Source organism: Cotesia glomerata, linkage group LG9 (assembly GCF_020080835.1).
Source record: "Cotesia glomerata isolate CgM1 linkage group LG9, MPM_Cglom_v2.3, whole genome shotgun sequence".
NCBI lineage: Eukaryota > Metazoa > Arthropoda > Insecta > Hymenoptera > Braconidae > Cotesia > Cotesia glomerata.
In genome coordinates, this window is record NC_058166.1 from 4,245,900 (window position 1) to 4,273,857 (window position 27,958).

Below are 27,958 nucleotides of genomic sequence, written 5' to 3' on the forward strand. Positions count from 1 at the left end.
GAAGCGTGCACTATTGAATTTTTCAAACTTTTTTAACTTCCCGCTAAGAAAATTGAAGATTTTCGAAAATCGGGAAGTTATTGGTTTTACCCCGTTTATCGAAAATCGAGTTTTCATCAGATCTCGACGTTTTAAGGTCCTAGGAAGCTTCCCTGAATGTTTTCGCGATGATGTCCGTGTGTCTGTATATATATATATATTAGGGTGTGCCAAAATGTAACTCCCGTGGAGAACCTTTTAAAATTGGAATTTTGAGTTCCGCTTTTAACAGGGGCTGCGTTTGGGCATTTCCTGAGATATTTTGGAGTGAGACGATGTATTTGATTTTCATAGAATTTTTCAACAGAAGCTAAGTTTGGGCATTTCCGGTAAAAATTCAAAATTTGGCTGTAAAATTATCATAGCTGGTGATTTCAACATTAATAAGTTTATCAGACATCAGGCTCGCACATTATATGATGCGAGATCTGCACTAGTAAATGACTTTAATGATTTACTTAAATTAGAGCAATACAATTATGTTACTAATTATTAAGGCAATTGCTTAGACTTAGTATTATCAAACACAATTTGTAATGTGGAACGATCAGACTGGACCTATCTGGACTTGATGCATATCATCCAGCTTTTTATATAGATTTTAGTTTATCCAGAAATCTGGAAAAAAATCATGACGGAAATATTATTAGTCATAAATATAACTTTAGGAAGTACGATAAGTCTTGTCTAATAAATGCGCTCTGCCAAGCTGATTGGTCTGATCTTTCTAACAGTTATGATCCCAACTATCTCTGTTCTGCAATGTACAATAAGCTTGATCAAATATTTAATGAGGTAATACCTAAAACACATATACCTCAATCTGCGACATTTCCTAAGTGGTTTACAGCGGATATAATTTTTGATCTAAAAAACAAGGAATATCATCGTCAACGGGCCAAGCGTGATAAATCTGCTTATCACGAGCAACGCTTTAAAGAGCTTAGAAAGTCGCTCAAAATGCGTATCAAACAAGCTCGAGCTAATTATATTGCAAAAGCTGAGACCAATATAATCTCGGATCCTAACTGCTTCTGGAATTACACTAAGTCGTTATCAAGTAATACAAAACCACCGCGAGAAATTAAAGTTAACAATAAACTCGAGTCTGACCCTCAAGTGATAGCTGATGGCTTTGCTGAGTTCTTCAGTAGCGTATTTGTTTCGTCTGACATTACTTTTCTAATAATAGTATACCAGATCTTATTGGTAATCTCGAAATTCCAGACAGTTTGGATATAATCAGGTATTGTAAAAAATTGCCAAACAAATGGTCTGCTGGTACAGATGGTATTCCTTGTTGTATTGTGCGCGAATGCGCTGAAGCATTCAGTATTCCACTAACAATTATTATACAATCTTCAATTATTCATGGAACTTTTCCTGATATCTGGAAACAGTCCAAAGTATGCCCCATACCTAAGACTGGAAACTTGACAGATGTTACTCTGTCCAGACCCATAGCAATACTTTGCTCTGTTCTCCAAAGTACTGGAGATGTATATCTATGAAACAGTCTTCAGTGAGTTTCAGCCCATTGTCTCTCCACTTCAGCATGGCTTTTATGCCCAAACGCTCAACAGTAACTAATTTAGTATATTTCACTCAGCTTGCTAATGAAACTCTTACTGCTGGGGAACAACTTGACGTATTTTGTGCAGATTTTGCTAAAGCATTTGATAAGGTTGACATCAGAATATTGTTTAATAGACTGCGTGAACTAGGATTAACTACTCACTTCATGTGCTTATTAACTTCATACCTAGTCAGCAGGGAAAATATTGTATATTATATGGGATATAGGTCTAAACCCTATATTTCTACTTCGGGAGTTCCTCAAGGATCCAACCTTGGTCCTCTCTTATTTCTTGTCTTTATCAATAATCTAGCACAGCATACTTCCTGTTTCTTTGATTTATTTGCTGATGACTCTAAGCTGTATATGAGAATACATAATTTAAATGATTGCATATTTTTACAACGTAACATTGAATGTATGGTGCAATGGTGTAAGGACAATGGGCTGCAACTCAATGCTGACAAATGTTACGTATTAACACTCACTCGGAGGAAAAATATTATCAACTTTGACTACAACATATCTGGAAAAATTTTAGATAAGAGTACTACAGTCAAAATACTTGGGGTAACATTTGACAGTAAACTTACTTTTGCAACGCACATTAATAATATTATGTCTGAAGCCTGGAAAACGCTAGGGTTCATTACTGAGTTTCAAAAACTTTAATAATCTTAATGCCATTAAATTGTTATATAATACATTTGTTAGACCAAAACTTGAGTATGCTTCGCTAGTATGGTCTCCTACTCAATCAGGACAGTCCACTAAGATTGAAAAGAGTTCAAAGAAGGTTTTTAAAATTTTTAATTTGGAAAAAACTGGACTTTATCCGGCTCGGGGGAATTGCAGATCTCACGCTATGCAAAAGAATGCGAATATCTTACTCTCGATGAAAGACGCATCTGTGCGGAATTCTCCTTTGCAACTAAATTATTTAACAACTTGGTGGATTGTCCTCAATTGCTATCACTGTTTAAATTTAAGATACCAGTCTTAGGTATGAGAAATCAAACTCCAATGTACATACCTATTGCTAAATCTAACTTATCTCAGGCAGCGCCAATATATCGCATCTCTAATACAGTGAATCGCTTTTATCAATGGGAACCTGCACTTGATATGTTGAATTGTCCTAATGGCTATGTAACTGCGTTACTTGGCAAACTAGCAACTAAGTGGCGTTAAAGATGTGCAATTATGAATTAATAGTTAATAAGTAATTTTTAATAGGTAATAATTAATAAGTAATAAGCAATAATTACTCAGCAATTTTTATGAGTGGAAATGAATGAAATCACTATGCTAGCTATAAGTCATCTTGTTATACATCAAAAATTTATTTTTCTTATGTACTAACGATTGTATTATTAACCCTGTTAATGGCCTAGGCTGTTGGGTTTGTTTATTGAAATAAAATAAAATATATATGTGCGTGTGCGTGTGTGTGTATGTGTGTGTGTGTGTGTGTGTGTAACCCTTTTATAACTTTTGAACGGCTTGACCGATTTCATCGCGGTTGGCGCCATTCGAAAGGGTTTGACCAAACTTAGATTTTGAATACACTTTGGACCGATTCGGACCAGTAGATTTTGAGAAATCTTAAAAAAACAACAAAAAAAAATTTTTTTGAAATGTGTCTTTTTTGAAATTACTTTTAAATGGCTTCACCGATCAATTCCAAAATCTAATCAGCTCTTAAGATCAAAAAACCACGTCGATCACTGCAAGCCCGGTCAAAATCGGTTGATTCGTTCGTAAGTTATCGTTGTCGAAAGAAAACCGAAAAAAGTGTTTTTTCGGAATTACTTCGAAATTCCTGGCTCGATCGATTTAAACTTGAGTATTCTCCATGTGGCTTTAAAAATTGCGTCGAATGCTGCCAACTACGTAAATATCGGTTCATTCATTCAAAAGTTATTGGCGTTTGAAAATTTAAAAAATTGTGTTTTATTAAACTGCTAACAGAGTTTTGAGCTCGAAGAGCTCAAAATAACACAAAAATCATATTTGTGAGCTCGAAGAGCTCAAAAACGTAATGTGTAATTTTGAGCGCTTAAGTACAAAATGAGCGGGAAGTTGCAGGGATGGCCTTTAGAGTCAACTGTCATCCTAATTTTTTTCATTTTCTAATTACTTCATTATGAAGTTCCAAGATTTGTCTCTTGACAAAGAACAAATCCAGTACCTACAAAAATTCAGCACGAGCGCTAATCATTGTGCTGATTCGTCTTATTCTGTATATTTCTATATAATAATGAACATTTTTTAGCTCTTCAAGGTCAAAAATCTGATAATTGCGGAAAAAATGTATTTTTACTATTTGTTTTTGGATTTTGACGCTCTTGATTTTTGGTGCTAAATTTTTTCAATTTATTTTACGACAAACTATATTTTTCTTCGTTAAAGTCATCCCAATGACTGTTGATGGATTAAAAACTTTGGTGGTAATCGGAAAAAATAGATCCGGGAAAAATTTTAATGTTATGAAAAATTCATATTATTTCATTAAAATTATTATAAAATAAAAATTATAACAATAATAATTGTATCACACCCACAATTTTACTGAAAAACAAGCACCCCCAGAATGATCACTCCATTTTTTGTTACAAAAAAAAATATTATTATTATTATTATTATTTTTATTTTATAATAATTATAATGAAATAATATGAATATTTTATAACTTTAAAATTTTTTCCGCGTCAATTTTTTCTAAAAAATCTTCTAAAAATGAATAAATGGGTAATTCCTGAATTTTTTACTGCTAATTATTTGTATAAGTTTATCATAATATTATTCTAAAAAATCGGTTTAAAAAAATCGGAAGAGTCAATTACAACTCTTGAACTCTTGAGTCATTAACGTTGATAGACATTTGGACGCATCGATAAGTCATTTATCAGTTCACGAGTGTTCCTGTCATTTTCCATAATTCTGCATGTAACGCTTACGAAAAGGTCATATACTAGACACGTTTATTGATCTCCTTCTAGTTAATTAAGCATTATATATAAATATATATTTGTATTTGAATATATATATTGCATTGAATCCATGCTTAAATTCACGCTCATTCAGAACTAATGAACCGTATACATATATTCACTTGACTTCTTCAACAAATTAATTTTCTTTTTAAATCCATTCAAATACATGTTTGACGTTGCTTTATTGATTGAGTCAATTCACTTTTATACATCAAAGTTATCTAACTTTTAAGATTTTAAATTTAAATGAAAAAACGATTAGGAAAGAAGAAATATTTAATGGTAAAAAAGTAAAACTCTGTTTTGTTTTTACAAAATCTATTGCTGTTTGTTTTTTATTTATTGATAAAGACCGGAGAAAGTATGTACGTTATATAAAAATTAAAAGTTTATAAAATCTAAAAGTGCACGCCTCAGAACGCTCATTTATTTTTTAAGAAAAAAATAAATTGTATAATTGATTTAAAAAAAAAAAAATAATTAAGTAATTTCTTACAAAGTATTTTATAATTGTTTTTGAATTATTGGGGCACATTTTTCGTGTCATATAAGCGCGCAGTCTAAAAAAAATCTAATAATATGATTTATTGATTAAGTGGTGCCATAGTTTTCCCGTGAAAGGAATAAGGAAAGTTCTTTTGTTTTCGTACCTGTAAATCATAGTGAATTGTAATAAAAATTTTTTGTTATTCTCGCTCCAAAGTTCAACTTTTGAAAAGATACTAATTCCTAGAGACTCTACCATACCGCCTTTTTTCCGAGGCCTAGGCCGTAAAGTTTACTTCCTCATTTTTTTCCGTACTGTCCTTGTGCAATGAAATTTAGATGAAATTTAGAACGAAATAAATTAAATTCTAGTGTACTGACCGATGATTTTGAGTATTGTTGAGTAAATTTTAAACTTAGTTACTATTTAGTGGTGCTAATTATTTCTCTGCTGGCAGTTTATTACGAAGCGTACCTAATGTTAATAAAATAACAACCACGCCATAAATAAATATTAATAAAAAGATAACTAATATAAAATTAAATTTTTTCGCCATTGTGAAACTTCATAAAATTTGAATATGTCATTATTTGCCTCCTATTCCTCAAAAGTTGAACTTATGGGGCGATAATAACAAAAAATATTGTATGTCATTTGGCCACTAAGTGGTGATTTTGACAACGGTGATTTTACGATATTCGTTTTAAAGTTTGTGACGCGAATGTGCGAAAACGAGCGTAAATTTCCGTTAAAATTACGCCCGCTTTTGTACATTCCCGCCACGAAACTTAAGCTCATATCGCACCCTCACGGTTTTGAAAATGCCGCATAGATTCGGTATTTATACGATATAAATGCTGTATTTTTACAGTAATACTTCAGTTATTTTAGCCAGTTTTTTGCCGAATAATTACGAAAAAATTACGAAATTAATTCAGTATATTTACGGCAATACAATAGAAAAATTACGGTATATTAACAGTATTTAAACCGTAAACGTACCGCATATTTACTGTATATCTGCGGCACTATTGCAGCAAAAAACCGGAAAAGAAGATCCTTACTTTCTACTACCGGTAAAATACCAAAAATATGCTGCTTTACTACTATTTTTCAATAGCTTAAAATTTTTTTTTATAATATTATAAATTATCATGAATAATGTTTAAGAGGCTAATAAATTAATTTCTCTATTATTATTATTATTATTATTATTATCATCATTTTTTTTAGTCCAGACCGGGATTCGAACCCGGATCATTTAGTTCCGCGCCAAAGGCTCTACCAGTTGAGTTATCAGAGACACTATCCGTAACTATTTACTCAGTCACCTAATAAGACCCACCGAGTAATAAACACCACCGTCCATCTGACGGTAGAAAGCATTATATCTTTAATTATATCAGTATAAACGCGGCCAAATTGCAGTATATCTTCGGTATTTTTACCGTAGAAATATGACCCGTACAGAAAAATTTTGGTTCATGATGAATTTCCGGATGAACTTCAGATTGTGAAACAAATATGAATTTCATAATGAATTTCACGGTGAATTCCAGCTGAATTTCGTGATGAATTTAAAACAAATTGTGTATGAAACTTACTTTTTATAATCAGTAAAAAAACTTTTGAGTCAATTATATTGGCATTTTTATTTTTATTTACACTAACTTAACATTTACGATTCTTAAGGTTCTATTTAAATAATTTTTTGGAGTAAAAAAACACAATATGCAAAATAATAATTCGAAATTCATCATGAATTACAGGGCGAATTCCAGCTGAATTTCATGATGAATTTGAAACAAATTGTATGAAACTCAATTATAATAGAATTTTAGTTTTAATTTATACTAACTCAACATTTACGATTCTTAAACTTTTATTTAGATGAATTGTTTGGAGTAAAGAACACAAAATGCAAAATAATATTTGGAAATTCGTCGCTGAACTTCACGGCGAATTCCAGCTGAATTTCATGACGAATTTCAAAATAATATTTTGCATATTGTGTCCTTTTTACCTCAAAAAAAAAAAAAAATCTAAATAGAAGTTTAAGAACCGTAAATTATAAGTCAGTATAAATTAAATTAAAAATTTCAATATAATTGACTGCGAATATTTTTCTATAGATTAAAAAATTAAGTTTCATATACAATTTGTTTCAAATTCATCATGAACCAAAATTTTTTTTGTATGGGAATTTTATTATTGTAAAATTATAGTAATACTAGCTGTGAACACCCGCTTCGCTGATTTATTTTTAATAGTACAAATATTTGTTAATATTTAAATTTTTTATGATGTTTTAAAAGTTTCTAAAACAATCCGATACATTTTCGATCGATAAGAATATTGATATACATTTTGAAGCTTTCTAATTTCTTTTTCGAATAGTTTAAAGCCTCCTCAAGAGATTGTAGTTAATAATAAACCGGAATCTGATCCACTAATCATTGCTAACGGATATGCTGACTTTTTTAGCAGTGTGTTTGCACCATGTGAGATTAGTAATGATGAAGGTGATACTCTCACTGATTGTATTGGTAAAATATCTATACCTGATAGAATTGTTGATATTCGATATTGTAAAAAATTACCAAAAAAATGGTCTGCTGGTCTTGATGGTATCCCTTGTTATGTAGTACGTGACTGTGCCGAAGCGTTTAGTGCTCCCCTAACTGTTGTCATACAATCAGCACTAACTCGTGGAATTTTCCCTGAGTTATGGAAACAGACGAAAGTCTGTCCAATTCCGAAAGCAGGTAACTTATCAGACGTTACTCAATCTAGACCAATTGCAATACTATGTGCCTTTTCAAAGGTCCTAGAAATGTATATTTATGAATTGATATTCGCTCAGTTTAAATCTATCGTCTCTCCATTCCAACACGGCTTTTTGCCTAAACGCTCCACAGTAACAAATCTCACTGTTTTTACTCAAATTGCCAATAAAGTAATATGTGCTGGGGGACAACTAGACGTGTTCTGTGCTGACTTTGCCAAATCATTTGATAAAGTGGACTTTAAAATACTTATTGAAAGGCTGACCGAGCTAGAACTAGATTCTCATTTGATCAGACTATTAACGTCCTACCTAGTCGGCAGAAAAAACTTTGTTTACTATCTTGGGCATCAATCAAAGCCCTATATTTCAACATCAGAAGTTCCACAAGGCTCCAATCTTGAACCTCTTCTATTTCTAATATTTATTAATGATTTAGCTCAGTACATATCTTGTTTTTTTGATTTGTTTGCTGATGACTCCAAGTTTTAATTGAAAATAAACAGTCTTAATGACTGTATATTTCTTCAGCGCAACATTGACTGTCTAACTGAGTGGTGCTTTGATAATAAGTTACAACTTAACGTCAGGAAATGCTGTATCTTGACAATTACGCGAAGCAAAAATCTAATTTTATTTGACTATAATATTTCTGGTGAAACACTCGGGCGTTCCAGCACTTCTAAAATACTGGGAATCACATTTGATGACAAATTAGCGTTTTCTGTGCACATTAATAATATCATCTCTGAGGCCTGGAAAACCCTAGGGTTCATCACCCGACTACACTGATAGAAGGATTTATTTGTATTAAGGGGGGAAATACGTGTACAGGCTTAAAAAAATTCAATTTTTTTTTTTTTATAAATCGCTTGTAAAACTATTCAAAAATATAGATTGAAAATTTCAAGTCAAAATTTCTATTCGTTCAAAAGTTATGAGCGATTTAGTAATTACTTTAATACTATTTTACATTAACTTTTTCTGTCACTTTTTTTTCAAACGCGTTTTTCTCGAAACGAGTTTTTTCAAAACTGTGTGCAGTCTAGCTCAAAGAGTTTTAAACCAATCATCTTGCGATATGGCTTATAATTTTCTTTATACAATTATCTTGAATATGAACCTCAATCGAAAGCGATATTTTGATTTAAACTATTTTTTTTTTTAATAAACAATGTATGAAAAGTGATAAAAAATCTCGGCTTAATTTCACAACCCTCTAAAAAATGCAAATTTTTAGTTTTTTTTTGTGGAATTGAGGTTTATATGGAAGATACACATATAAATGAAGTAATTTTTCTATGCCATTGATTTCAAATAAAAATTGTGTCTTCCATACTGCACACAGACTGCTAAGTCGGATGACAACCTACGATGTGTATCAGCTGATATCTCCGCTATTTGTTAACTTATATTGTTGTTTAATACGAAAAAATACTCATAAATATATTTATAAAATAAAGTGATAGTTTCAATAAATAATATTAATTTCTTACACCTTAAAAAAATTAATGAAAATCAGCATGAAAACGGCCTTCTACACGTATTTCCCCCCTTAAAAAAATATTTGTTAATAGTTAACAAATCATTTATTAGAGACCATTTTTTAGTATCAAACAAATATTTCTTAGTATTTAAAATGATTTGTTTGTATTTAATAAATCTGATATTCATTTATTAAATATTAATAAATCTTTTTAAATACTAAGAAATATTTGTTAAGGACTAAAAAGTGGTCTCTAATAAATGATTTGTTAAATATTAACAAATATTTTTAACTATAAACAAATCCTTTTATCAGTGTATCTAAGAACTTTTCGAATCTAAACGCAATTAAGTTATTGTATAATACGTTTGTAAGGCCCAAACTTGAATATGCCTCTCTAGTATGGTCCCCACTACAATTGGGTTAGTCTGCCAAGCTTGAGAGAGTTCAAAGGAGAGTTCTGAAATTCTTAATCTGGAAGAAAACAGGACAGTATCCACCTCGTGGCACTGCTGACATTGAACTCTGTAGCGAATGTAATTATTTAACGCTGAGTGAAAGGCGTATATGTTCAGAATTCTTCTTTGCAACCAAACTCTTCAATGACTTGGTAGATTTTCCGCAATTGCTTTCGATGTTCAAGTTTAGAACACCAAGTTGTGGGCTGCGTAATCATGTTCCTTTATATGTTCCTCCCGCAACCTTCAACTTGGCTCAGTCGGCGCCGGTTTTTAGAATCTCTGATTGTGTGAATCGCTTTTGCAGGATGGATGATTCTTTTGACCCGCTGGACTGCCCTACAGGGTATAAAACTGCGTCACTTGACAATTTGATCATTAATTGGCGCTAGACTCATTATTAATTGTGCAATTGTTATCCTTATGCAAATTAATTTATTTTACTTAATTAATAATTTACATTTCTCTATTTTTTTCATTCAATCAAAATCTAAACGTAGATTTTAGAACTTTCCAGACCATCCTAGAAATTTATAAGACATTCTTACTGGATTAAAATCCGAACGTAGGTTTTAGAACTTCCCAGATTATTCTAGGAATTTCTGGTGATTTTAGAATTTTCTAGAACATTCCCACTCGATCAGAATCTAAACGTAGGTTTTAAAACTTCCCGTATCATTCTAGAATTTTCTGGAACATTCTCATTCGATCAGAGTCTAAACGTAGATTTTAGAACTTCCTATATCATTCTACAACTTCCTATATCATTTTAGACTTTCCCAGATCATTATAGAATTTTCTAGAATATTCTCCACTGATTCGAACATTGGTATACATATTAAAACTTTCTTGATCATTCCAGAAATTTCTAAAACAATCTAGATCATTTTAGACCAATGATAGTCTCACATTTTTAAAGTTAACATCTTTCAACCCCAGTATCTTTTACACCCTTATAATTATCAACTTGCAACCACCATAGTGCACGATGGGAACCTTGTACCTATTGCCACATACAAGTACTATTCATCTGCGATGCGTAATTTTGGTTGCAAAGTGAAATATCGAGACACACACCTCCAATTTTATATATATATATATATATATATATATATATATATATATATATATATATATATATATATATATATATAAAGATTATAGTTAATAAATAGATTTTTTACGGTAAATTTTCTAGAGTTTTACGGTAATTTTATCGTATTCTTCCTGAACTTTGCAGCAAAAGTACGGTAGAAATGCTGTATAACTATAGTAAAAAAACTGGCCAAAATAACCACAGAAATACCGGATTATTTCAGAATTATAACGGGAAATTTATGGTAAACACATTAATACCGAAAATTTACGGTATTTCAAAAAACGCGAGGGCAACATCGTCGTTGTCAGAAAATCGCCACTTTGCGGCCATATGACATAAATTACTATTGTAAACTAGTCTGTTGATATGAAATAGGGCATCAGTTCATCGAATTCTGGAACTAATAAAAAAAGCCCGGTCTCGATACATCAATTTTTTCGGAAGTTATCGTGAATACATATAAAATCAGCATACAGACATTCGGACGTCTACATAAAAATTTTTTCGAAACTTTCTTCTTTCAAAGTGGCAACATAAAATGATTTTTAGAAACTATAAAATGGATTAATTAGAGTATTTTCTCGATGCACGCACGGAAAAAAAAATGTTTTTTAATCAAAAATATAATTTTGAAGAACTTAATATTCTTGATTTGAGTAGAAAAATTCTTGATTTAAGGAAATTTTACTTGATTCAAGAATTTTTTTCGTTTTGATTTAAGACAATTACCCTCTTCAAAATTATCTTTTTGGTTCAAGAATTTTTCTCTTGAATCAAGTTAATTTTTTTTTCTGCCCTCCGGCCGGAAAGTGGTAACTTTCTGGCCGCTGCGCTAAACAAAGTTGCCACATTCCGTCTACGTCGAGCAGAAAAATAGTACACACCTTGGCCAGTAAAAAGTAAAGCCTCAGACCACATGTTTGTCAACCTCGGCTTCGCCTCGGCCAACAATTACATGTGATCTGAGACTTTTCTTATTTTACTGGCCTAGGTATGTAATATACTATATTTCTACATGAAGGTAATGTATTCAAATGACTAATGCCTTCAAATTTTTTTACACTTATTACTTATAGACTACACAAAAATGAAAATAAAGTCAAAAAAGAATTTTTGTTTAAATTAGAAAAATGGCGCTGAAGTTCCCCTCTCAAAAAAAAATGGATCTGACTGGTGCGTGGTGATTTATCTCTCCCTATGATCTGAAATAAAAGAAAATCACGGATTTTTAATTAGTATAAGTACAGTTATCGGAGGAACTAAAATGAAAAAAAAGAAATATTTTACAAAATGGCGCGTAGTTAAAAGTAATTTCTGAAAACGAGTTTCAGATTCGTAAAGCACTACTTTAACCGCTTCGCGTTATGAGGCGTGCAGCAATATTGCATATATTTTCATATAAAAAAACTATTTATAATCAATATTTCGCTAAATTTTTAGAAACTCAAACTCGCTTAATCTTTTATTTTTTAATTGTTTTCATAATAATTAATAAAAATTTCTTGGTCTAGAGGTTTGAAAAAATTTTTTTCAATTTAATAATTTATTTGTGGACCTGATAGTTTTTTTTTATCGAGCGTTAATTTCGTTTTTGTAAAGTTTCTTTATGATAAATTCCCGCGGAATTGTCCGACTTTGAATAAATACGTCTTATAAAAATCAAAGGAACGTTTTAAAAATTGAAATGAATTATCCACAAGATTTTTTCATAATTTTTTTACCCCCAATATTGATTTGATAAACGTCGAAATAAGTGAAACGTCAAAAGCTTTAGTAGCTTGACTACATCTTTGTTCATACAGATGGAGAGGTAAATGTTTTAAAGAATTTTTACAGCCCAATGAATTCCTAATAGTCCTGTGAATTTATTGATCGATTTTTTAGAGTGGCTAAGAATTGTTCTTGAAGTATTGTCCAACGCCTTTAAAAAATGTAATTATGTTAAAAGTTACGTAAATACATTTTAGAAATTTTTTTTTCAAATAGCATAAAATGGATTTTTTTTGAAATATTTTAAGAGCTTCTAAAAAATATTTTATAAAATTTTTGAAGGACTTCATTTACCCTCCTATCTATATAAGTAAACTTTAATACTCATAACTTTATATTACCTTTCTTTTTTTATTTCCAATTAACTCTATCGTTACGAATTGCGATTCGTTATCATTACTGTCCAATAGCTAACAAGAAAAGTTATGATTTATTAAAAGTTAAATTAATTTATTTTAATAAAGAACTTTCTGAATGCTTAAACTTTTAATTTATCGTTAATAATAAGTCAATAGTATCATTATTCATAATAATTGAATAAAATGAGATAAAGATTCAGTATAAAATGATCCGAGAATTTTATTATGTGCACTTTTGTAAACTCAGTCATCATGAAGAGCTTTGCAGTTATATTAATCATTTCCGTACTAATTCAGGTAATTTTATATTATCTATAGGGCCAGAATTTTCATCTTAATTTCAAAATAACAGTTAATTATTAATTGTGTAAAATTTTTTATATTACGGCGAAAATATTGGTCGTATAAAAAAATTTTTTTTAAGTAAAAGTTGTTTAAAATTTTATTTTGCAAAAAAAATGTCTCATAATTTTTTCTTAAAACCGATAAAAAATCCGCTATTTGAAAATTAAGATTTTTATTATTAGAAAAAATTTGAATCATTTACTATGATCTTAATTTAGAAATTACGGTGAAAATATTGGTCGTATAAAAAAATTTTGAAATAAAAATTATTCAAAATTTAATTAAAGAAAAAGAAAAAAAATGTCTCTTATAGTTTTTTCTTAAAAAATAAGAAGTCGCAATTTCAAAATTAAGAATTTTATGATTAACAAAAATTTGAATAATTTATTGATTCTTAATTGAGAAATTATGGTAAAAATTTTGGTCGTATGAAAAAATTTTCAAATGAAAGTTGTTCAAAATTTAATTTTGCAAAAAAAAATGTCTCTTTTAATTTTTTCTAAGGACCAACAATAAAGCCGCAATATAAAATTTAGGATTTTTGTAATTATCAAAATTTGAAATAATTTATTGTGAATCTTAATTGAGAAATTACAGTGAAAATATTGGTCGTATAAAAATTTTTTTTTTAAGTAAAAGTTCAAAATTTAATTTTCCAAAAAAGTCTCTTATAATTTTTTCTTAGAATCAATAAGAAAGTTGTAATTTAAAAATTAAGATTTTTATATTTATCAAAAATTTTAATAATTTATTATGAATCTTATTTTAGAAATAACGGTGAAAATATTGGTTTTATAAAAAAATTTTTTTCAAATAAAAGTTGTTTAAAATTAAATTTACCAAAAAAAATGTTTCTTTAATTTTTTCTTAAAACCAATAAAAAAAGCCGCAATTTAAAAATTAAGATTTTTATAATTAACAAAAATTTGAATAATTTATTATGAATCTTAATTTAGAAATTATGATGAAAAATTGGTCTTATAAAAAAAATTTTGCAATAAAAATTGTTCAAAATTTAATTTTATAAAATTCTTAATTTACAAATTACGGTGAAAATATTGGTTGTATAAAAAGATTATAAGAGAAATTTCTTGCAGAAAATTAAAATTTCCCCAATTTTTTTTCCAAGATTATTTTCGGCAAAAATCTTGGACCGAATAAATATATATAATATTTTAATTTTACTAAACTAATTTTTATTTAACATCTAGCTAGCAACAGAATGTTCAAGCCAGTTCTTAGGAACTGCGTTAGCAGGCAATCGAGGTGCGATAAGTTCAGCATCAGCTGATGCAGGATGGTCCTCTGGTTACGGAGTTCGCGGCGGATCGGGATACAATTCAATGCCAATGGACCCATTAAGTGGGCCTTACCCAGCAGCATACAATAGTTATCCCCAAATGGGATCGCCATTTATGCCATCACCGGGTTTAGGATTTCCACCATCAGGCTTAGGAGTTCCACCACCTGGTTTGGGATTACCATCGTCTGGTTTAGGATCTCCAGTAGGTTACGGTGGCTTCAACTCGCCATTTGGTGTTGGCTTACCTTTTTCTCCAATGGGACCAGGAAGTTATAATGATGCAAATGCTCTAGCAATGGGCGGCCCTTCACCTTTAGCCTTTCAACAACCTGCGTATGCTATGCCGATGATGGCACAACCGCAATCTACTCAAATGACGGAAAACGATAACGCTAATACTAATATCAATATTAATCACGATATGGGACTCCATCATCCCGGCATGCCCAAAGGATTGTTAGGATTGGCTAGAATGTAAATTAATAAATGATTTTTTTCCTAAGTTCACTAATAAAATAATAAATACAATTTCCCTAGTAGAAATAATCGAGTTTTCACTCGATTTAAGCCAGCAACTCGCAAGAATAGTTGAATTGGCCAAAAACTCAATTTTATTTCTACTAGGGTTGAATGATTACTTTCTACCGAAATTAATGATAGCCGTTAATTAATTGAGAAAATTATACTTTATGTGATCAAACTTTGAATTATATAATTAGCTATCATCACAGAGGAATTATATGATAAATTTTATTTCAAGTAACAATTAATGATTAATATTGCAGTAATGATTAAATTTTTCAGTATATTATAAAAATACCAATAAAAATTAATAAATTATATCTACTACCGAGCTTATATTATTGAAAATTATAACCAATGTAAGAATCTTAAAACTAAAACCAAGCGATCTTTATAATTAATAATAAAATTTGACTTTTGCATGCCTCATAAGCGAAACGGATGAAATAGTGCTCTCTTCCAGAGCTTAATTAGCTATCAAAACAAATGTTACTAGGGAAGCTATATTATGTACCCTAGTAGCAATTTGGTTCAAGTCTAGCTTAAAAATTGTGATGAAGTATCTATATGCAGATTTTTACAATTCTTGGACAAGAAACTTACGGTAGATCATTCTTCAAGAATTGTCGAAGAATCGCTCCAGATATTTGACCAAGATTCTTGGGCAAGATTAGGTTCAGAATTCGTCCAGCAAACGGCCAGAAATTTTGGGGCTCCTCACCACCATTTTTTGAGACTCAATTGTGAAGGCAGAAGTTCTCATTCTCATTTCAGTACAATAAGAATGTGCACTGTTAGTCTTTTTCGTTTCTCGTACCAGTCTGGGTCAAACTTCTTTACCAACAATCAGGACAACTTCCGGCTACAGACTTGTCACTAAACTTGACCAAGTATTTCTCTCGATTCTGTTTTAAAATCTTGTCCAAATCTGTCGCCAGTCTAGAGAAATAATCTTGGTTAACTGTCAGGTTCAAGAATTGTTCGAATCTGTTTCCAGGACTTGGTCAACTATCAGGCCAAAGAATCTTGTCCAAAACAAATGTTACTAGGGAAGCTTCATGTACCCCAGTACCAATTGGGTTCAAATCTAGCTTAAAAATAGTGATGAAGTATCTGTATGCAGATTTTTACAATTCTTGGACAAGAAACTTACGGCAAATCATTCTTCAAGAATCCTCGAAGAATCGCTTCAGATATTTGACCAAGATTCTTGGGCAAAACTGAGGCCAGAATTCGTCCAGAAAATGACCAGAAATTGTGATGCTCCTCACCACCACTTTTTGAGACTCAGTTCTCAATCTGGACAACTTCCGGCTACAGACTTGTCACTAAACTTGACCAAGTATTTCTCTCGATTCTGTTTTAAAATCTTGTCCAAATCTGTCACCAGTCTAGAGAAATAATCTTGGTTAACTGTCAGGTTCAAGAATGGTTCGAATCTGTTTCCAGGACTTGGTCAACTATCAGGCCAAAGAATCTTGTCCAAAACAAGTGTTACTAGGGAAGCTTCATGTACCCCAGTACCAATTGGGTTCAAGTCTAACTTAAAAATAGTGATGAAGTATCTGTATGCAGATTTTTACAATTCTTGGACAAGAAACTTACGGCAAATCATTCTTCAAGAATCCTCGAAGAATCGCTCCAGATATTTGACCAAGATTCTTGGGCAAAACTGAGGCCAGAATTCGTCCAGAAAATGACCAGAAATTGTGGGGCTCCTCACCACCACTTTTTGAGATTCAGTTCTCAATCTGGACAAATTCCGGCTACAGACTTGTCACTAAACTTGACCAAGCATTACTCTAGATTCTGTTTTAAAATCTTGTCCGTCGCCAGTCTAGACAAATAATCTTGGTTAACTGTCTGGCTCAAGAATTGTCTAATTCTATTTCTTGGGCTTGGTCTGGCGCTTTTTAAATGTTAAAATCTATACAAAAAGGGTTTAAATGTTCCACAACATATCAGAATGTTCTGAGATATTTTTGAACATTTAAAAATATTCCAGGATGTTTTGGAGTGTTATCAAATACTCACAAATACTTTCGAATGTTCTGAATCATTCTTAAAATTTTCAGAGTGCAAAACTTACAATCCTTACACATTAAAGTACAAACGGGATCCTTAATCGTACCGGAATCAATTTTTGAGTTTTAGTCGGACGCAAATTGTACACTTTAGTTTACAATCTATAATATTGATATATTGATATAAACACAGGAATAATAATAAATTAAGAAAAATTTTTTCAAACGTTACGATCAATCGATCCAAAAGTTTTGCCTTGTTAATTTTAATAAAGAATTCTTTTGATACTCGATCTTAATCTAATCGCTTAATTTGTATTTTTATTGCAATAAAAAGCATTGTCGTTTTTAATTTAATTGTTAACGCGTCAATAAAAATTTATTTCAGGTTTTATTTCGTATCCTATAAAAATTAACGTATAATTACACATAGCACGTTCACTGGTGATTTTCAATTAACTCAACAATTTTATGCAATTGTTATTGATATTGAACATGATCGTATATTTTCAATTAATTTTTAGTATGTTTAAATAAAAATAGCAATAACTATAGCGATTTGATGTCATCTAATAATATTTGAATATTTATTGCTCATTAAAATCTAATATAATCCGTAAAAGTGTCGTTATTGATGTCACAAGTCATAATTATTTATGATAATTCAGAGTTCGATTTTTGATTTTTATATAATTATGCTTCGCATTATTTTTCTCTTTCCGTACGCTGAAAATAAAAAAGCGCCATTCGACCACACCCGATATAGATAGGTAGATTACTTATTTGAATATTGAAAAAAATACGTTATTAAAAGGCAATAATGTCCTAAAATTTATTTTTTATTATATTTTTGCAAATAACGATATGAGACCGACTAAAACAAATAGATATTCAAAGACATCTACCTAAAAAAATAGGATTTGTAACAGATGAAAGTCATTTGATGATAAAAGCTAAAAATTAATTTATTCTTGATTTTTTTTTAATTTTCCCAATTACGAAATAAATTGAAGAAAGTATCAAAAGTCGATGAATAATAGCTTAAATTGAAGATAATCATGTGAACTTTAAATGAAATTTAATAGATTTAAGCTAACTTTTACGGCTTAAAAATTATTTAAAGAAAACGGGACGAAATACGTTCATTGAAAAATTTTTTCAAATTTTCAAAATCATAGAATTAATTAAAAAAATCATCAAAACTAGACAAATAATTGTTTAAATTGAAGGTAATTAAATGGAGTTTGAGATAAATTTATTAGATTTCATCTATCTTTTACATTTAAAAAATTATTTCGATAAAATATACGAAATTCAAAATTTTTTAAAAATAAAAAATATTTTCGATCACCCATAACTCGTAAACTAACCGGCCGAATTCGCTCATCTTCGAACTTGATCTTAGTATTGATCCACAGAATGAGCCCACAAAATTTCATAAAGATCGGTTGAGAACTATAGGTGCAATCCTGCTTACATCGCGCGTTATATCACATATAATGTTATTTTTCTTTATTACTTGATGAAATGATACATATTATGACAAAATTTTTTTAAACTTACGACATGAGACCGGCTACACAGAAAAAAAAATGTTATTGAATCAAATATATAATTTTGAAGAACTTTATCTTCTTGATTTGAGTAACAAAATTCTTAAACTAAGAAATTTTTACTTGGTTTAAGTATATTTTACTTGATTCAAAAATTTTTCATCTTGATTCAAGACAATTACCCTTTTCAAAATTATTTTCTTGGTTCAACAATTTTCCTCTCGAATCAAGTTAATTTTTAACTTCCCGCTAAGAAAATTGAAAATTTAAAAAAATCGGGAAGTTATTGGTTTTATCCCGTTTTGCGAAAATCGAGTTTTTATCAGATCTTGACGTTTTAAGGTCACAGGAAGCTTCCCTGACTCTTCCCGCGATGGTGTCCGTGCGGCTCTGTGTGTGTGTGTGTGTGTGTGTGTGTGTGTGTGTGTGTGTGTGTGTGTGTGTGTTTATGTATGTAAACTTCTCATAACTCTCGAACGGCTCGGCCGATCGGATCGAAATAGGTAGCGATCCAAAGAGTATCATTGCCATTAAATTTCGTAAAATTTTGAGTTGATTCGGTTCAATAGATTTTGAGAAATCTCACAAATAAAATTTTCAAAAAATCGTTTTTTTGGAATAACTTTTAAACGGCTTTATTGATCAACTCCAAAAAACTAATCCGCTCTTAAGTTTGAAAAACGACATTGATTGCCACACTGAAAAAAAAAGTTTAAGTCGTATCGCAATACGTTTAAGCGTATGACTTATACAAATGGCGCATTTAACATAGGTATAAGCCATACACTTAAACGTATTGCGATAGGACATAATTTTTTTTTCAGTCCACCAGTCCCGTCAAAATCGGTTGATTCGTTCAAGAGTTATTGAAAACGAAAAATTTCGAAAAAAGTGTTTTTTTCACATAACTTCGACATTTCTCTTTGGATCGTTTTTGGTGAAATAGAATAATTATTAGAGCCCAATAAACCACGTCGATCGCTACCAAGAACGTGAAAATCGGTTAATTGGTTCGTGAGTTATCGTTGTCGAAAAAATTCGGAAAAAGTGAATTTTTCAAATTTCTCTAAAATTTTCGGTTCGATCAGTTTGTGTTTAAAATTATAGTATAGAATTGAAAAAACTGCGTGGAATACTGCCAACCGCGTGAAAATCAGTTCATTAATTCAGAAATTATTGCAGTTTGAAAATTCAAAAAATACTGTTTTATTAAACTTTTATCAGACTTTTAAGCCCGAAGAGCTCAAAAGCTTATAACAGCTAACTCTATGAGCTTAGAGAACTCGAAATAACATACAAATAATATTTTTGAGCTCGAAGAGCTCAAAAACGTCATAAGTGCAATTTTAAGCGCTTAGATATGGAATTAGCGGGAAGTTGCAGGGATGGCCTTTAGGGTCAACCGTTTTCCAGATTTTTTTTTCAGTGTACAACAGATAGATCTCTAAAGAAATCTACTTCAAAATCATTGAGCCAAAATTTTCTTATTCATAATTTGTAAATCTCGGCAGTCGCATAGTGATTGCTATTACATTTTAAGTTTTAATGATTGATTTGACACTATATGTAAAATTTTGTGTAGCTGATGAAATAAATGTCATCAAAGTTGATCTGGGCAGATTTATACAAAATGCAAATTTGATAGAAATCTTTATAAAGATGTATACATTTAAATGTAATTATCTATGACATCTTAATCAATAAAATCTTCAAGTGACCAATCTCCTTCTTTTCACACTCTCTCAAACTCTTCGCGCATTAAGTGTGCATGGTCAAATCTACGTAAATAATAGCAATAGCAATTATCCGGCACATATAAATGTATTATTAGTCATAAAAAGACATATGAAAATTGAATCGTTCATCGAAACGAGTAGGCTCTCTTATCAAATTTAATGAATCGACTAAAATAACGAGATTTCGTGCTGCATATGACTTAATAAAAGCTAACAACAACCTTACCACTGAAACCATACGCCAGTGAAACTTAGCGTCTACGGTTTCTATAACCAGAATTTAGTTGACTGTTTTTATTTTGATCATCATGGACCTTATTTTTAGTCTTGTAATTTTGTTTGTCCAGTTTCACATATATTCGGTAAGAATTATTAAGTTATTTAAAGTTTTGTCTTTTTAGAATAAAAATAACTGCAATTTTTTTAAAATAAGAAATTTATTTGTGCTTTTTAACTAAAATTGTTTAATTCAATCACTGAATTGTTCCAGAATTTTTGTTGTTAATTGTAAGAAATTCAATTATGTACACCCGTATAAAAAAGTTGCAGAATTCCTCCATTGATTCCGTTGGACACCATTGTTAGTATAAAAGAAGTTTGGAAAATCCTTGCACGCCTCAAGCGCTTATTTTACTATAAAGACAAAAAAAGGCCGCTCAAAGAAAATGTATTTACCAATGACAATATCGACAACTTATATCGAATTTTATTTACACAAGTGCACAAACTAACTGATAGCCATGGTGATAATTGCACGCCTCATAAGCGAAGCAGATGAGGTAGTGCTCTATTTTCGCCATATAAAAATCAAGTGATTTTTTAAACTAAAATTGTCTCTATTTATTTTTTATCGCACTTGCAAAATAATATTTACACATAAATGTCATGGAAAAATACTAGTTTCAACACATATGACAGTTTTAAAAGACATTTTGCTTTTTAAATAAATAAAAAAATTATTCCGTGGACGTCTGTGTGTCTGCCGAAAAACTTAACTGATCAAGTCCATTTTTTAACTTCCCGCTAAGAAAATTGAAAATTTTCAAAAATCGGGAAGTTATTGTTTTCACCCCGTTTTTCGAAAATCGAGTTTTCATCAGATCCCGACGTTTTGAGGTCCTAGGAAGCTTTCCTGACTATTTCCGCGGTGATGTCACCGTGTCTGTATGTATGTATGTATGTATGTATGTATGCGTGTATGTGTGTGTGTGTGTGTGTGTGTGTGTGTGTGTGTGTGTGTGTGTGTGTGTGTAAATCTCTCATAACTTTTGAACGGATCATCCGATTCGATCGAAATATGCGGCGTTTTGAAAAAGTTGAAGAGTTCCTTTGCCCCTAAAATTCTGATACTAATTTACAGAATTTGAGTAGATAAATTTTGAGAAATCTCAAAAATAAAATTTCCAAAAATTCGTTTTTTTGAAATATCTTTTAAACGGCTGAACCGATCAATTCTAAAAACTAATTAGTTCTTAACCTCAAAAAACCACGTCGATTGCCACCAGCCCGATCAAAATCGGTTAATTTGTTCGTGAGATATCGTTGTCGAAAAAAATTGAAAAAAATGTTTTTTCAGAATTTCTATAAAATTTTTAGTCTGACCAGTTTACGCTTAAAAATTTTGCAAAGAACTCAAAAAACTGCGTTGAATGCCGTAAACCGCGAGAAAATCGGTTAATTCATTCAAAAGTTATTGCGGTTTGAAAATTCAAAAAATAGTGTTCTATAAAACTTCTATTAGCCTTTTGAGCTCGAAGAGCTCAAAAGCGCAGAACAGCGATTTATTTGAGCTCGGAGAGCTCAAAATTACACATAAATTATATTTTTGAGCTCGAAGAGCTTAAAAAATAAGTGAATTGTTGAGCACTTAGGTATGGAGGTAGCGGGAAGTTGCAGCGATGGCCTTTAGGGTCAACCGTTTTCCTAATTTTTTTATACGCATCGGTATTATCCAAAACTAACTCTTTTCGAAGATGGTCTAATTCAATGTAGTTTAATTATAATTAGCAATAAACTAAAATCCACTTATCGTTTGTATATCTATATCTATGTAAATAAGGTTTGTCTACAACACATGCGCATTTTTTTCTGGGTAGACAATGGTGTGAAAGATTTAAAAGTATTTGTATTATATTTTAATCAATTTTATTATGGAAAATGAGATTATGAGGCCTGCACTTTTGGATTTTTCAAACTTTTTTTAACTATATTTTTTGACATTATACTAAACAAATGAATAAAAAAACGTTGACTATAATTTCATATATCTAGTTTCCGAAACATCTCTTTTTTAATGATTTAGTGTCTAAATTGTACACGGAAAAAAGTAAACTGTAAAATTCACTGGAATTCTGGTTAATTTTTATAGTTTCAAACAGTATAGCGGATATCGGAGTGGCACAAATGTAAATATTATAAAACTTAATATAGAAAGTGTACAAGTCACAATTTATAATTGAATATCGGAAATGTGATTAGTAGCTGTCACTATAGTAAATAACGACTCTCTCATCTTAAAAAATTAAAGTTTCAAACAGTAAAAATTGCCGTTTCAATATATAGTCTATACTATAAGGAGAAATGGAAGGTCTCACACTCGGAGAATTTAACATTTAAAACAGTATAAATTCTACTCTAAAAATATATATTTTACTATTCCAATCAAATCAATAACTATAGTTTGATTTTTAGCGTTGCGTTGAAAATTTACCATTTTACTTTGTAAATATTGACGTTGCTTGTATAGAAATTTAGTAACTGTAGTTTATATTTTTTACATATCATGCGGTCATTTTTTAGGTACGAAATGATAAACATCAAAGTAAAAATTCTTTATTAGAGTGGTCCAAAAAATAGATTTTTGCCTATCATCTTAAAAGCTTCTCTAAGGTATAAAAAATTCTCTCCAAAGCGCAGCTTGATATCTCAATTCTTCATGAAGCTCAATGAATTTTTATTTTCCCATTTAAATAATACGTAAAAATTTTATTTACGTTTTCATTCGGTAAAACTATGAAATACATTTTTTTTGTATTTTTCGTCAATTATTCTTGTAGGAAATTTAATTTTCTACAAAAAGTACTGAGGTAGTTTCTTCGTAATCTTAACGAGTAAAAGTTATTGAGCTTTAAATACTGCACAAAAGAAAATTTAAACGAAGATAGTTTCAAAGCAACTTTTCGAAAAATTTTTGGTAACTGTATGTAATGATTTCAAAATTTATCAAATTAGACTGTTTCTAATATAATTAACACGTGTCTTTAGATGAAGTATTAACTGTGAATTATGAATAATTTCTCTCATTACAATTTAGATATTTTTTCCTATGAGCAGTGATTTTTCAAAATTGAACTTGAATTTCATTACGGAATCTGAATCGAGGGCAAGCTAGTACTTCCGGATGTATACTGAAGTAAATTTTTTTATTTAAGAACATGTAGGACAGGTAGGACAGGTGAATATTTAAATTTTGAACATGATGCTGGGACATTTTTTGACCGAATGAAAAATCATGAAACTTTGCAGGAGTACGTAAATAGAAGTCTTCGTGAATTGATTCTTTTATTTTTGAATTCAATCATTAAAAAAAAAAATGATAAATAAACAGGTAGAGTTCGTGCGTAAAACTGCCTAATCTCAGGAGTCATCACATATTTAAATAGACAAGCTTAACTATAAAGAAATTGCTAATAAACTTACAACCAATATAATCTTTAAGACTGATTTAATTTTTTGGTTTTTTCTTATTTTAGTTTATATGACTTATAAGACATAATTATTAAAATGCAGCTAGGTTAGGGTAAAAAACTGATTGTCAACAAAAAATTTAATTTACTATATATCTTCATGTAGGCCGCAAGAGAGTGCTAAAAGTAAATTATCTAGTTAAAATTTTTTAAGCAGTGGTTAGAGTATTTACAAAGTCTGGTAATCTCCTTCAGTGCATTTTACATGTGGTTCAAATAAACAAACCGATATATTAAATTATCATTTGTTGTCACTGGTCCAGACTGAATTACCGATATCAGACTGTATACCATGTTTTTAAGAAAAAAATATAAATTACATAATCAAATACTTTGAAACAGAAAATGTGATACAACATGGATTCTAAAATCATATCTGATTGAATTTTCTTTTATTGCGAGTATTTAAAGCTTAATAACTTTTACTCGTTAAGATTACGAAAACTACTTCAGTACTTTTTTCTAGAGAATTAAATTTCTTAGAAGGATAATTGACGAAAATACAAAAAAATTTTTTCGTAGTTTTACCGGATGAAAACGTAAATAAAATTTTTTACGTGTTATTTAAATGAGAAAATAACAATTAATAAAGCTTCAACAAGAATTGAGATATCAAGCTGCGCCTTGGAGAAAATTTTATTCAAACCTAAGAAAAGTTTTTTACACAGCAGCACTTGAAAAAAAAAATAAAAATGTTTTTTTTGGACCACTCTATTCTTTATTATTATACTTTAACATTTTAGACTTTCACATAGCGAATATTACTGTTTGAAATAGTATTTTCTTCCATGTAAATAATAAATTGTAGCATTTAAATCAAAAATCTTATAAAGTGATTATTAAAATCACGATTTTACTGTTCGAAATGGTAATTTTTTCCAGTTGATCATTACTTATTATAAATCAACTATCTTATAGTTTACTTTTTTCCGTGTAACAATTTTATATTGTAAAATTGTCACATAGTGGCAGGTCGAGAGTAAAGCAAACGCATTATGAGGCGTGCAAAATAACATTTTACTCAATCTCTAAATCTAGTAATTTATAAACGAGTGATTGAATTAAAAAAAGTAATTTTATCATAAAAGTTCTGTAAAATAAATAATTTTTTTAAATATCCAAATTAGTGTCAAGCAAGGAACAAATTGTGCGACACGAATGATTACTTCCAAGAACGTGAACGTGATCGACGTAGAGAGGTACCGGTCCGTCGCCAGTACGTCATATCCGACGAAAATGGAAAATTCGACCAATACAGTGATTTGCAAGAATCTGACATCAATTTTCCGGATCATGATTATTCTTTCGAAGTAGTTGAAGAGGATGATACTCAGAACCCTAATTACCATCACATAACGGACAATGAGAACGAGAACATTCCGTCTTTCGCTATCGAGCCTAGATTTTCACGAAAAACGAGTTCACAAACAAGTCCTGTGTTCAGTCACGGTGCAAGGCATCTTCATCACCGGCATTCAAAAAAATACTATCCTCATACTGAAGAAATAATCATTGTAACTCCATCAGAAAGTCAGAATCGGCAATATTACCTAAGAGGAATTCAAGTACCGACTCGAGGACGGAGGAATAATTTACATCGTCATAGTCCGAATAATAACATTAATGTTAATACCAATAGCTACAGCAAGAGCGATTCAGTCCCTCAACATTTGTCCGAAGACGTGTCATTGTCGAAACCTCAACTGATTGGCGAGTTAATTGACCAGGAGAGCAATTTAGAAAAACCACAACCGCTGACAAATTCCGTTCCTTTGTTAGAGATTCTGAACAATGATCAATCAATCAATGATCGGCAAAATTCGAAGAATAATAATGTTAACGTCGATACTAATGTTAATGAAAGAGCTTATCTCTCACGCAGACATACATTGGATGAAAATAAAAATTTTAATGATAATGTAAACAGCAATATTGATGATTATGATGAACGTGATATTGGCCCGGCGGTTATAGTTAGCGCACGGAAAAATTTCAAGCTGCTTGGGTTAAATCGCAGAGACATTGACGCACTGAGAACTGAACGTAGGAGTAGAAATCAAAATGATAATACTAATGTTAATTCTAACGATGCTGGATATTATCTGAGGCCGGAACCGATACCTGCGCCGGTGTTTACTGATAGGAATGTTCCGTATATTATTCTTGATGCACCACATAACTTTGTTAATGCGGCTTATAGAAACAAAAATCAGAATAAAAATGTTAATGTTAATACTAATGACATTGATAGTCGGGAATACTATTAAGAGCATGGTTTAAAATATATTATATTGTGCACGCAGAAAAAAATTTTGTTAAAATAACCGGATATGTTGTGGTAAGAAATGAATTTGTTAACATAGGGATAACAAATTATATGATTAAATAACAAAATTTGGGTTATAATAAGTTATTGATATGTTATAACAACAAAACAGTTTTGTTATTATAGCAAAATTTTTAAGTTGATTTGACAAATTACTTTAGTTGGTATAACAAATTTTTTTTGTTGAAACATCAAAATTATTAGAGTAACAAAGACAATTTGTTTAAGTAATAAAGAGAATTCGTAATAATAACAATGACAATTTGTTGGAATAACAAATAAATTTGTTACAGTAGATTTTATAAGGATATATAATTTAAAAATATGCTTATAGTAAGTTATAGGCGATTTGGAAAATATTTTGGCAACAAAATCACTTTGTAACAGCAACAAAATGATTTTGTGTTTTGAGTTTGTTAGAATAACTTTAAACATTTTGTTAATGCAAATAATGGATTTTTTGTTATAACTACACTCATTTGTTACCACAACATATTTTTCAGTTATACCATTTTTTGTTATTTCAACAAAATCGTTTTTATGCGTGTGTTAATATCGTGTTTGGCTCCCGAAATCTGCCTTATGATCGATCAAATGTTCATAGAATAATCTGTCTTAATATTTATCGAAATCAATTAATTTTTTTATTTCCAATTTTTGTTTCTTAGTTTTATCGTTCTTTACATTTAGAAAAAAAAATTTTTGTTCAGAAAAAAATTTTTTGGCTTAATAATCGTTTAAAATAAATTTTGGTTTTTTGACAAAAGAATATCAATATCTATCATGATAATATAATATTGGCATTAATTTTGATAGATTAACAAACGAATAGAGTCACTTGAATTAAACAAAAAATAATTCGATCAATTCTTGAGACAAGAAAGTATATTCTTGAAAATTATCAAGAATATATATTCTTGTGGCAAGAAAATTTTCTCAAGAGTAGTACTTTTTTTTCTCAGTGTAAAATAATTTTCTATAAAATAATAAAAATAGATTGATGAAATACTTATACAAGAAATTAAATATAAATTTATTCGTTTATCGTAACTATGATGTTAACAAATGAGCATCATAAGAAATTAAAAATTGTTAAAATATTGTTATTACTTTTCTTTTTGACTTTAATCGATTTCATTGGTTTGTTCTGTTAGAAGGCGAGTTTTATGAGCTGAATACGATACTTTAAATTACAATAGAAAAATATCTATAATTTAATATAAATTAGCCTACAAATTTATGTATAAAAATTATAAAATAATTATTTTTTGATTTAAGAAATAAATTGTTGAATAATCAATGATTATAAAGGAATACTTATGTATGTAATCGAATAAATAAAGATTTT

The 27,958-nt window shown here is 30.1% G+C and overlaps 2 protein-coding genes across 2 annotated transcripts; both read left to right on the forward strand.

The window, feature by feature from the left end:
* The first annotated feature begins 13,287 nt into the window (after positions 1 to 13,287).
* On the forward strand, positions 13,288 to 15,385 carry LOC123271226 (postacrosomal sheath WW domain-binding protein-like). Its single transcript, XM_044737493.1, has 3 exons — positions 13,288 to 13,352; positions 14,612 to 15,234; positions 15,332 to 15,385. The coding sequence occupies exons 1-2, from the start codon at positions 13,308 to 13,310 to the stop codon at positions 15,179 to 15,181; spliced, it is 615 nt and encodes a 204-aa protein (XP_044593428.1). The 5' UTR covers positions 13,288 to 13,307; the 3' UTR covers positions 15,182 to 15,234; positions 15,332 to 15,385.
* Positions 15,386 to 20,783: 5,398 nt separating this feature from the next.
* Positions 20,784 to 27,201, forward strand: LOC123271221 (putative uncharacterized protein DDB_G0282133). The gene is made up of 3 exons (XM_044737486.1): positions 20,784 to 20,900; positions 25,412 to 26,576; positions 27,156 to 27,201. Exons 1-2 carry the CDS (start codon positions 20,847 to 20,849, stop codon positions 26,549 to 26,551), a joined length of 1,194 nt encoding a protein of 397 aa, XP_044593421.1. The 5' UTR covers positions 20,784 to 20,846; the 3' UTR covers positions 26,552 to 26,576; positions 27,156 to 27,201.
* The last annotated feature ends 757 nt before the right edge of the window (positions 27,202 to 27,958 follow it).

Bases quoted from the DNA above. Each gene is read 5' to 3' on its own strand.
- LOC123271226 (XM_044737493.1), top strand. From the start codon at position 13,308: ATGAAGAGCTTTGCAGTTATATTAATCATTTCCGTACTAATTCAG. The intron at 13,353-14,611 runs GTAATTTTATAT...TTTAACATCTAG, and splicing joins TCATTTCCGTACTAATTCAG to CTAGCAACAGAATGTTCAAG.
- LOC123271221 (XM_044737486.1), top strand. From the start codon at position 20,847: ATGGACCTTATTTTTAGTCTTGTAATTTTGTTTGTCCAGTTTCACATA. The intron at 20,901-25,411 runs GTAAGAATTATT...TATCCAAATTAG, and splicing joins TCCAGTTTCACATATATTCG to TGTCAAGCAAGGAACAAATT.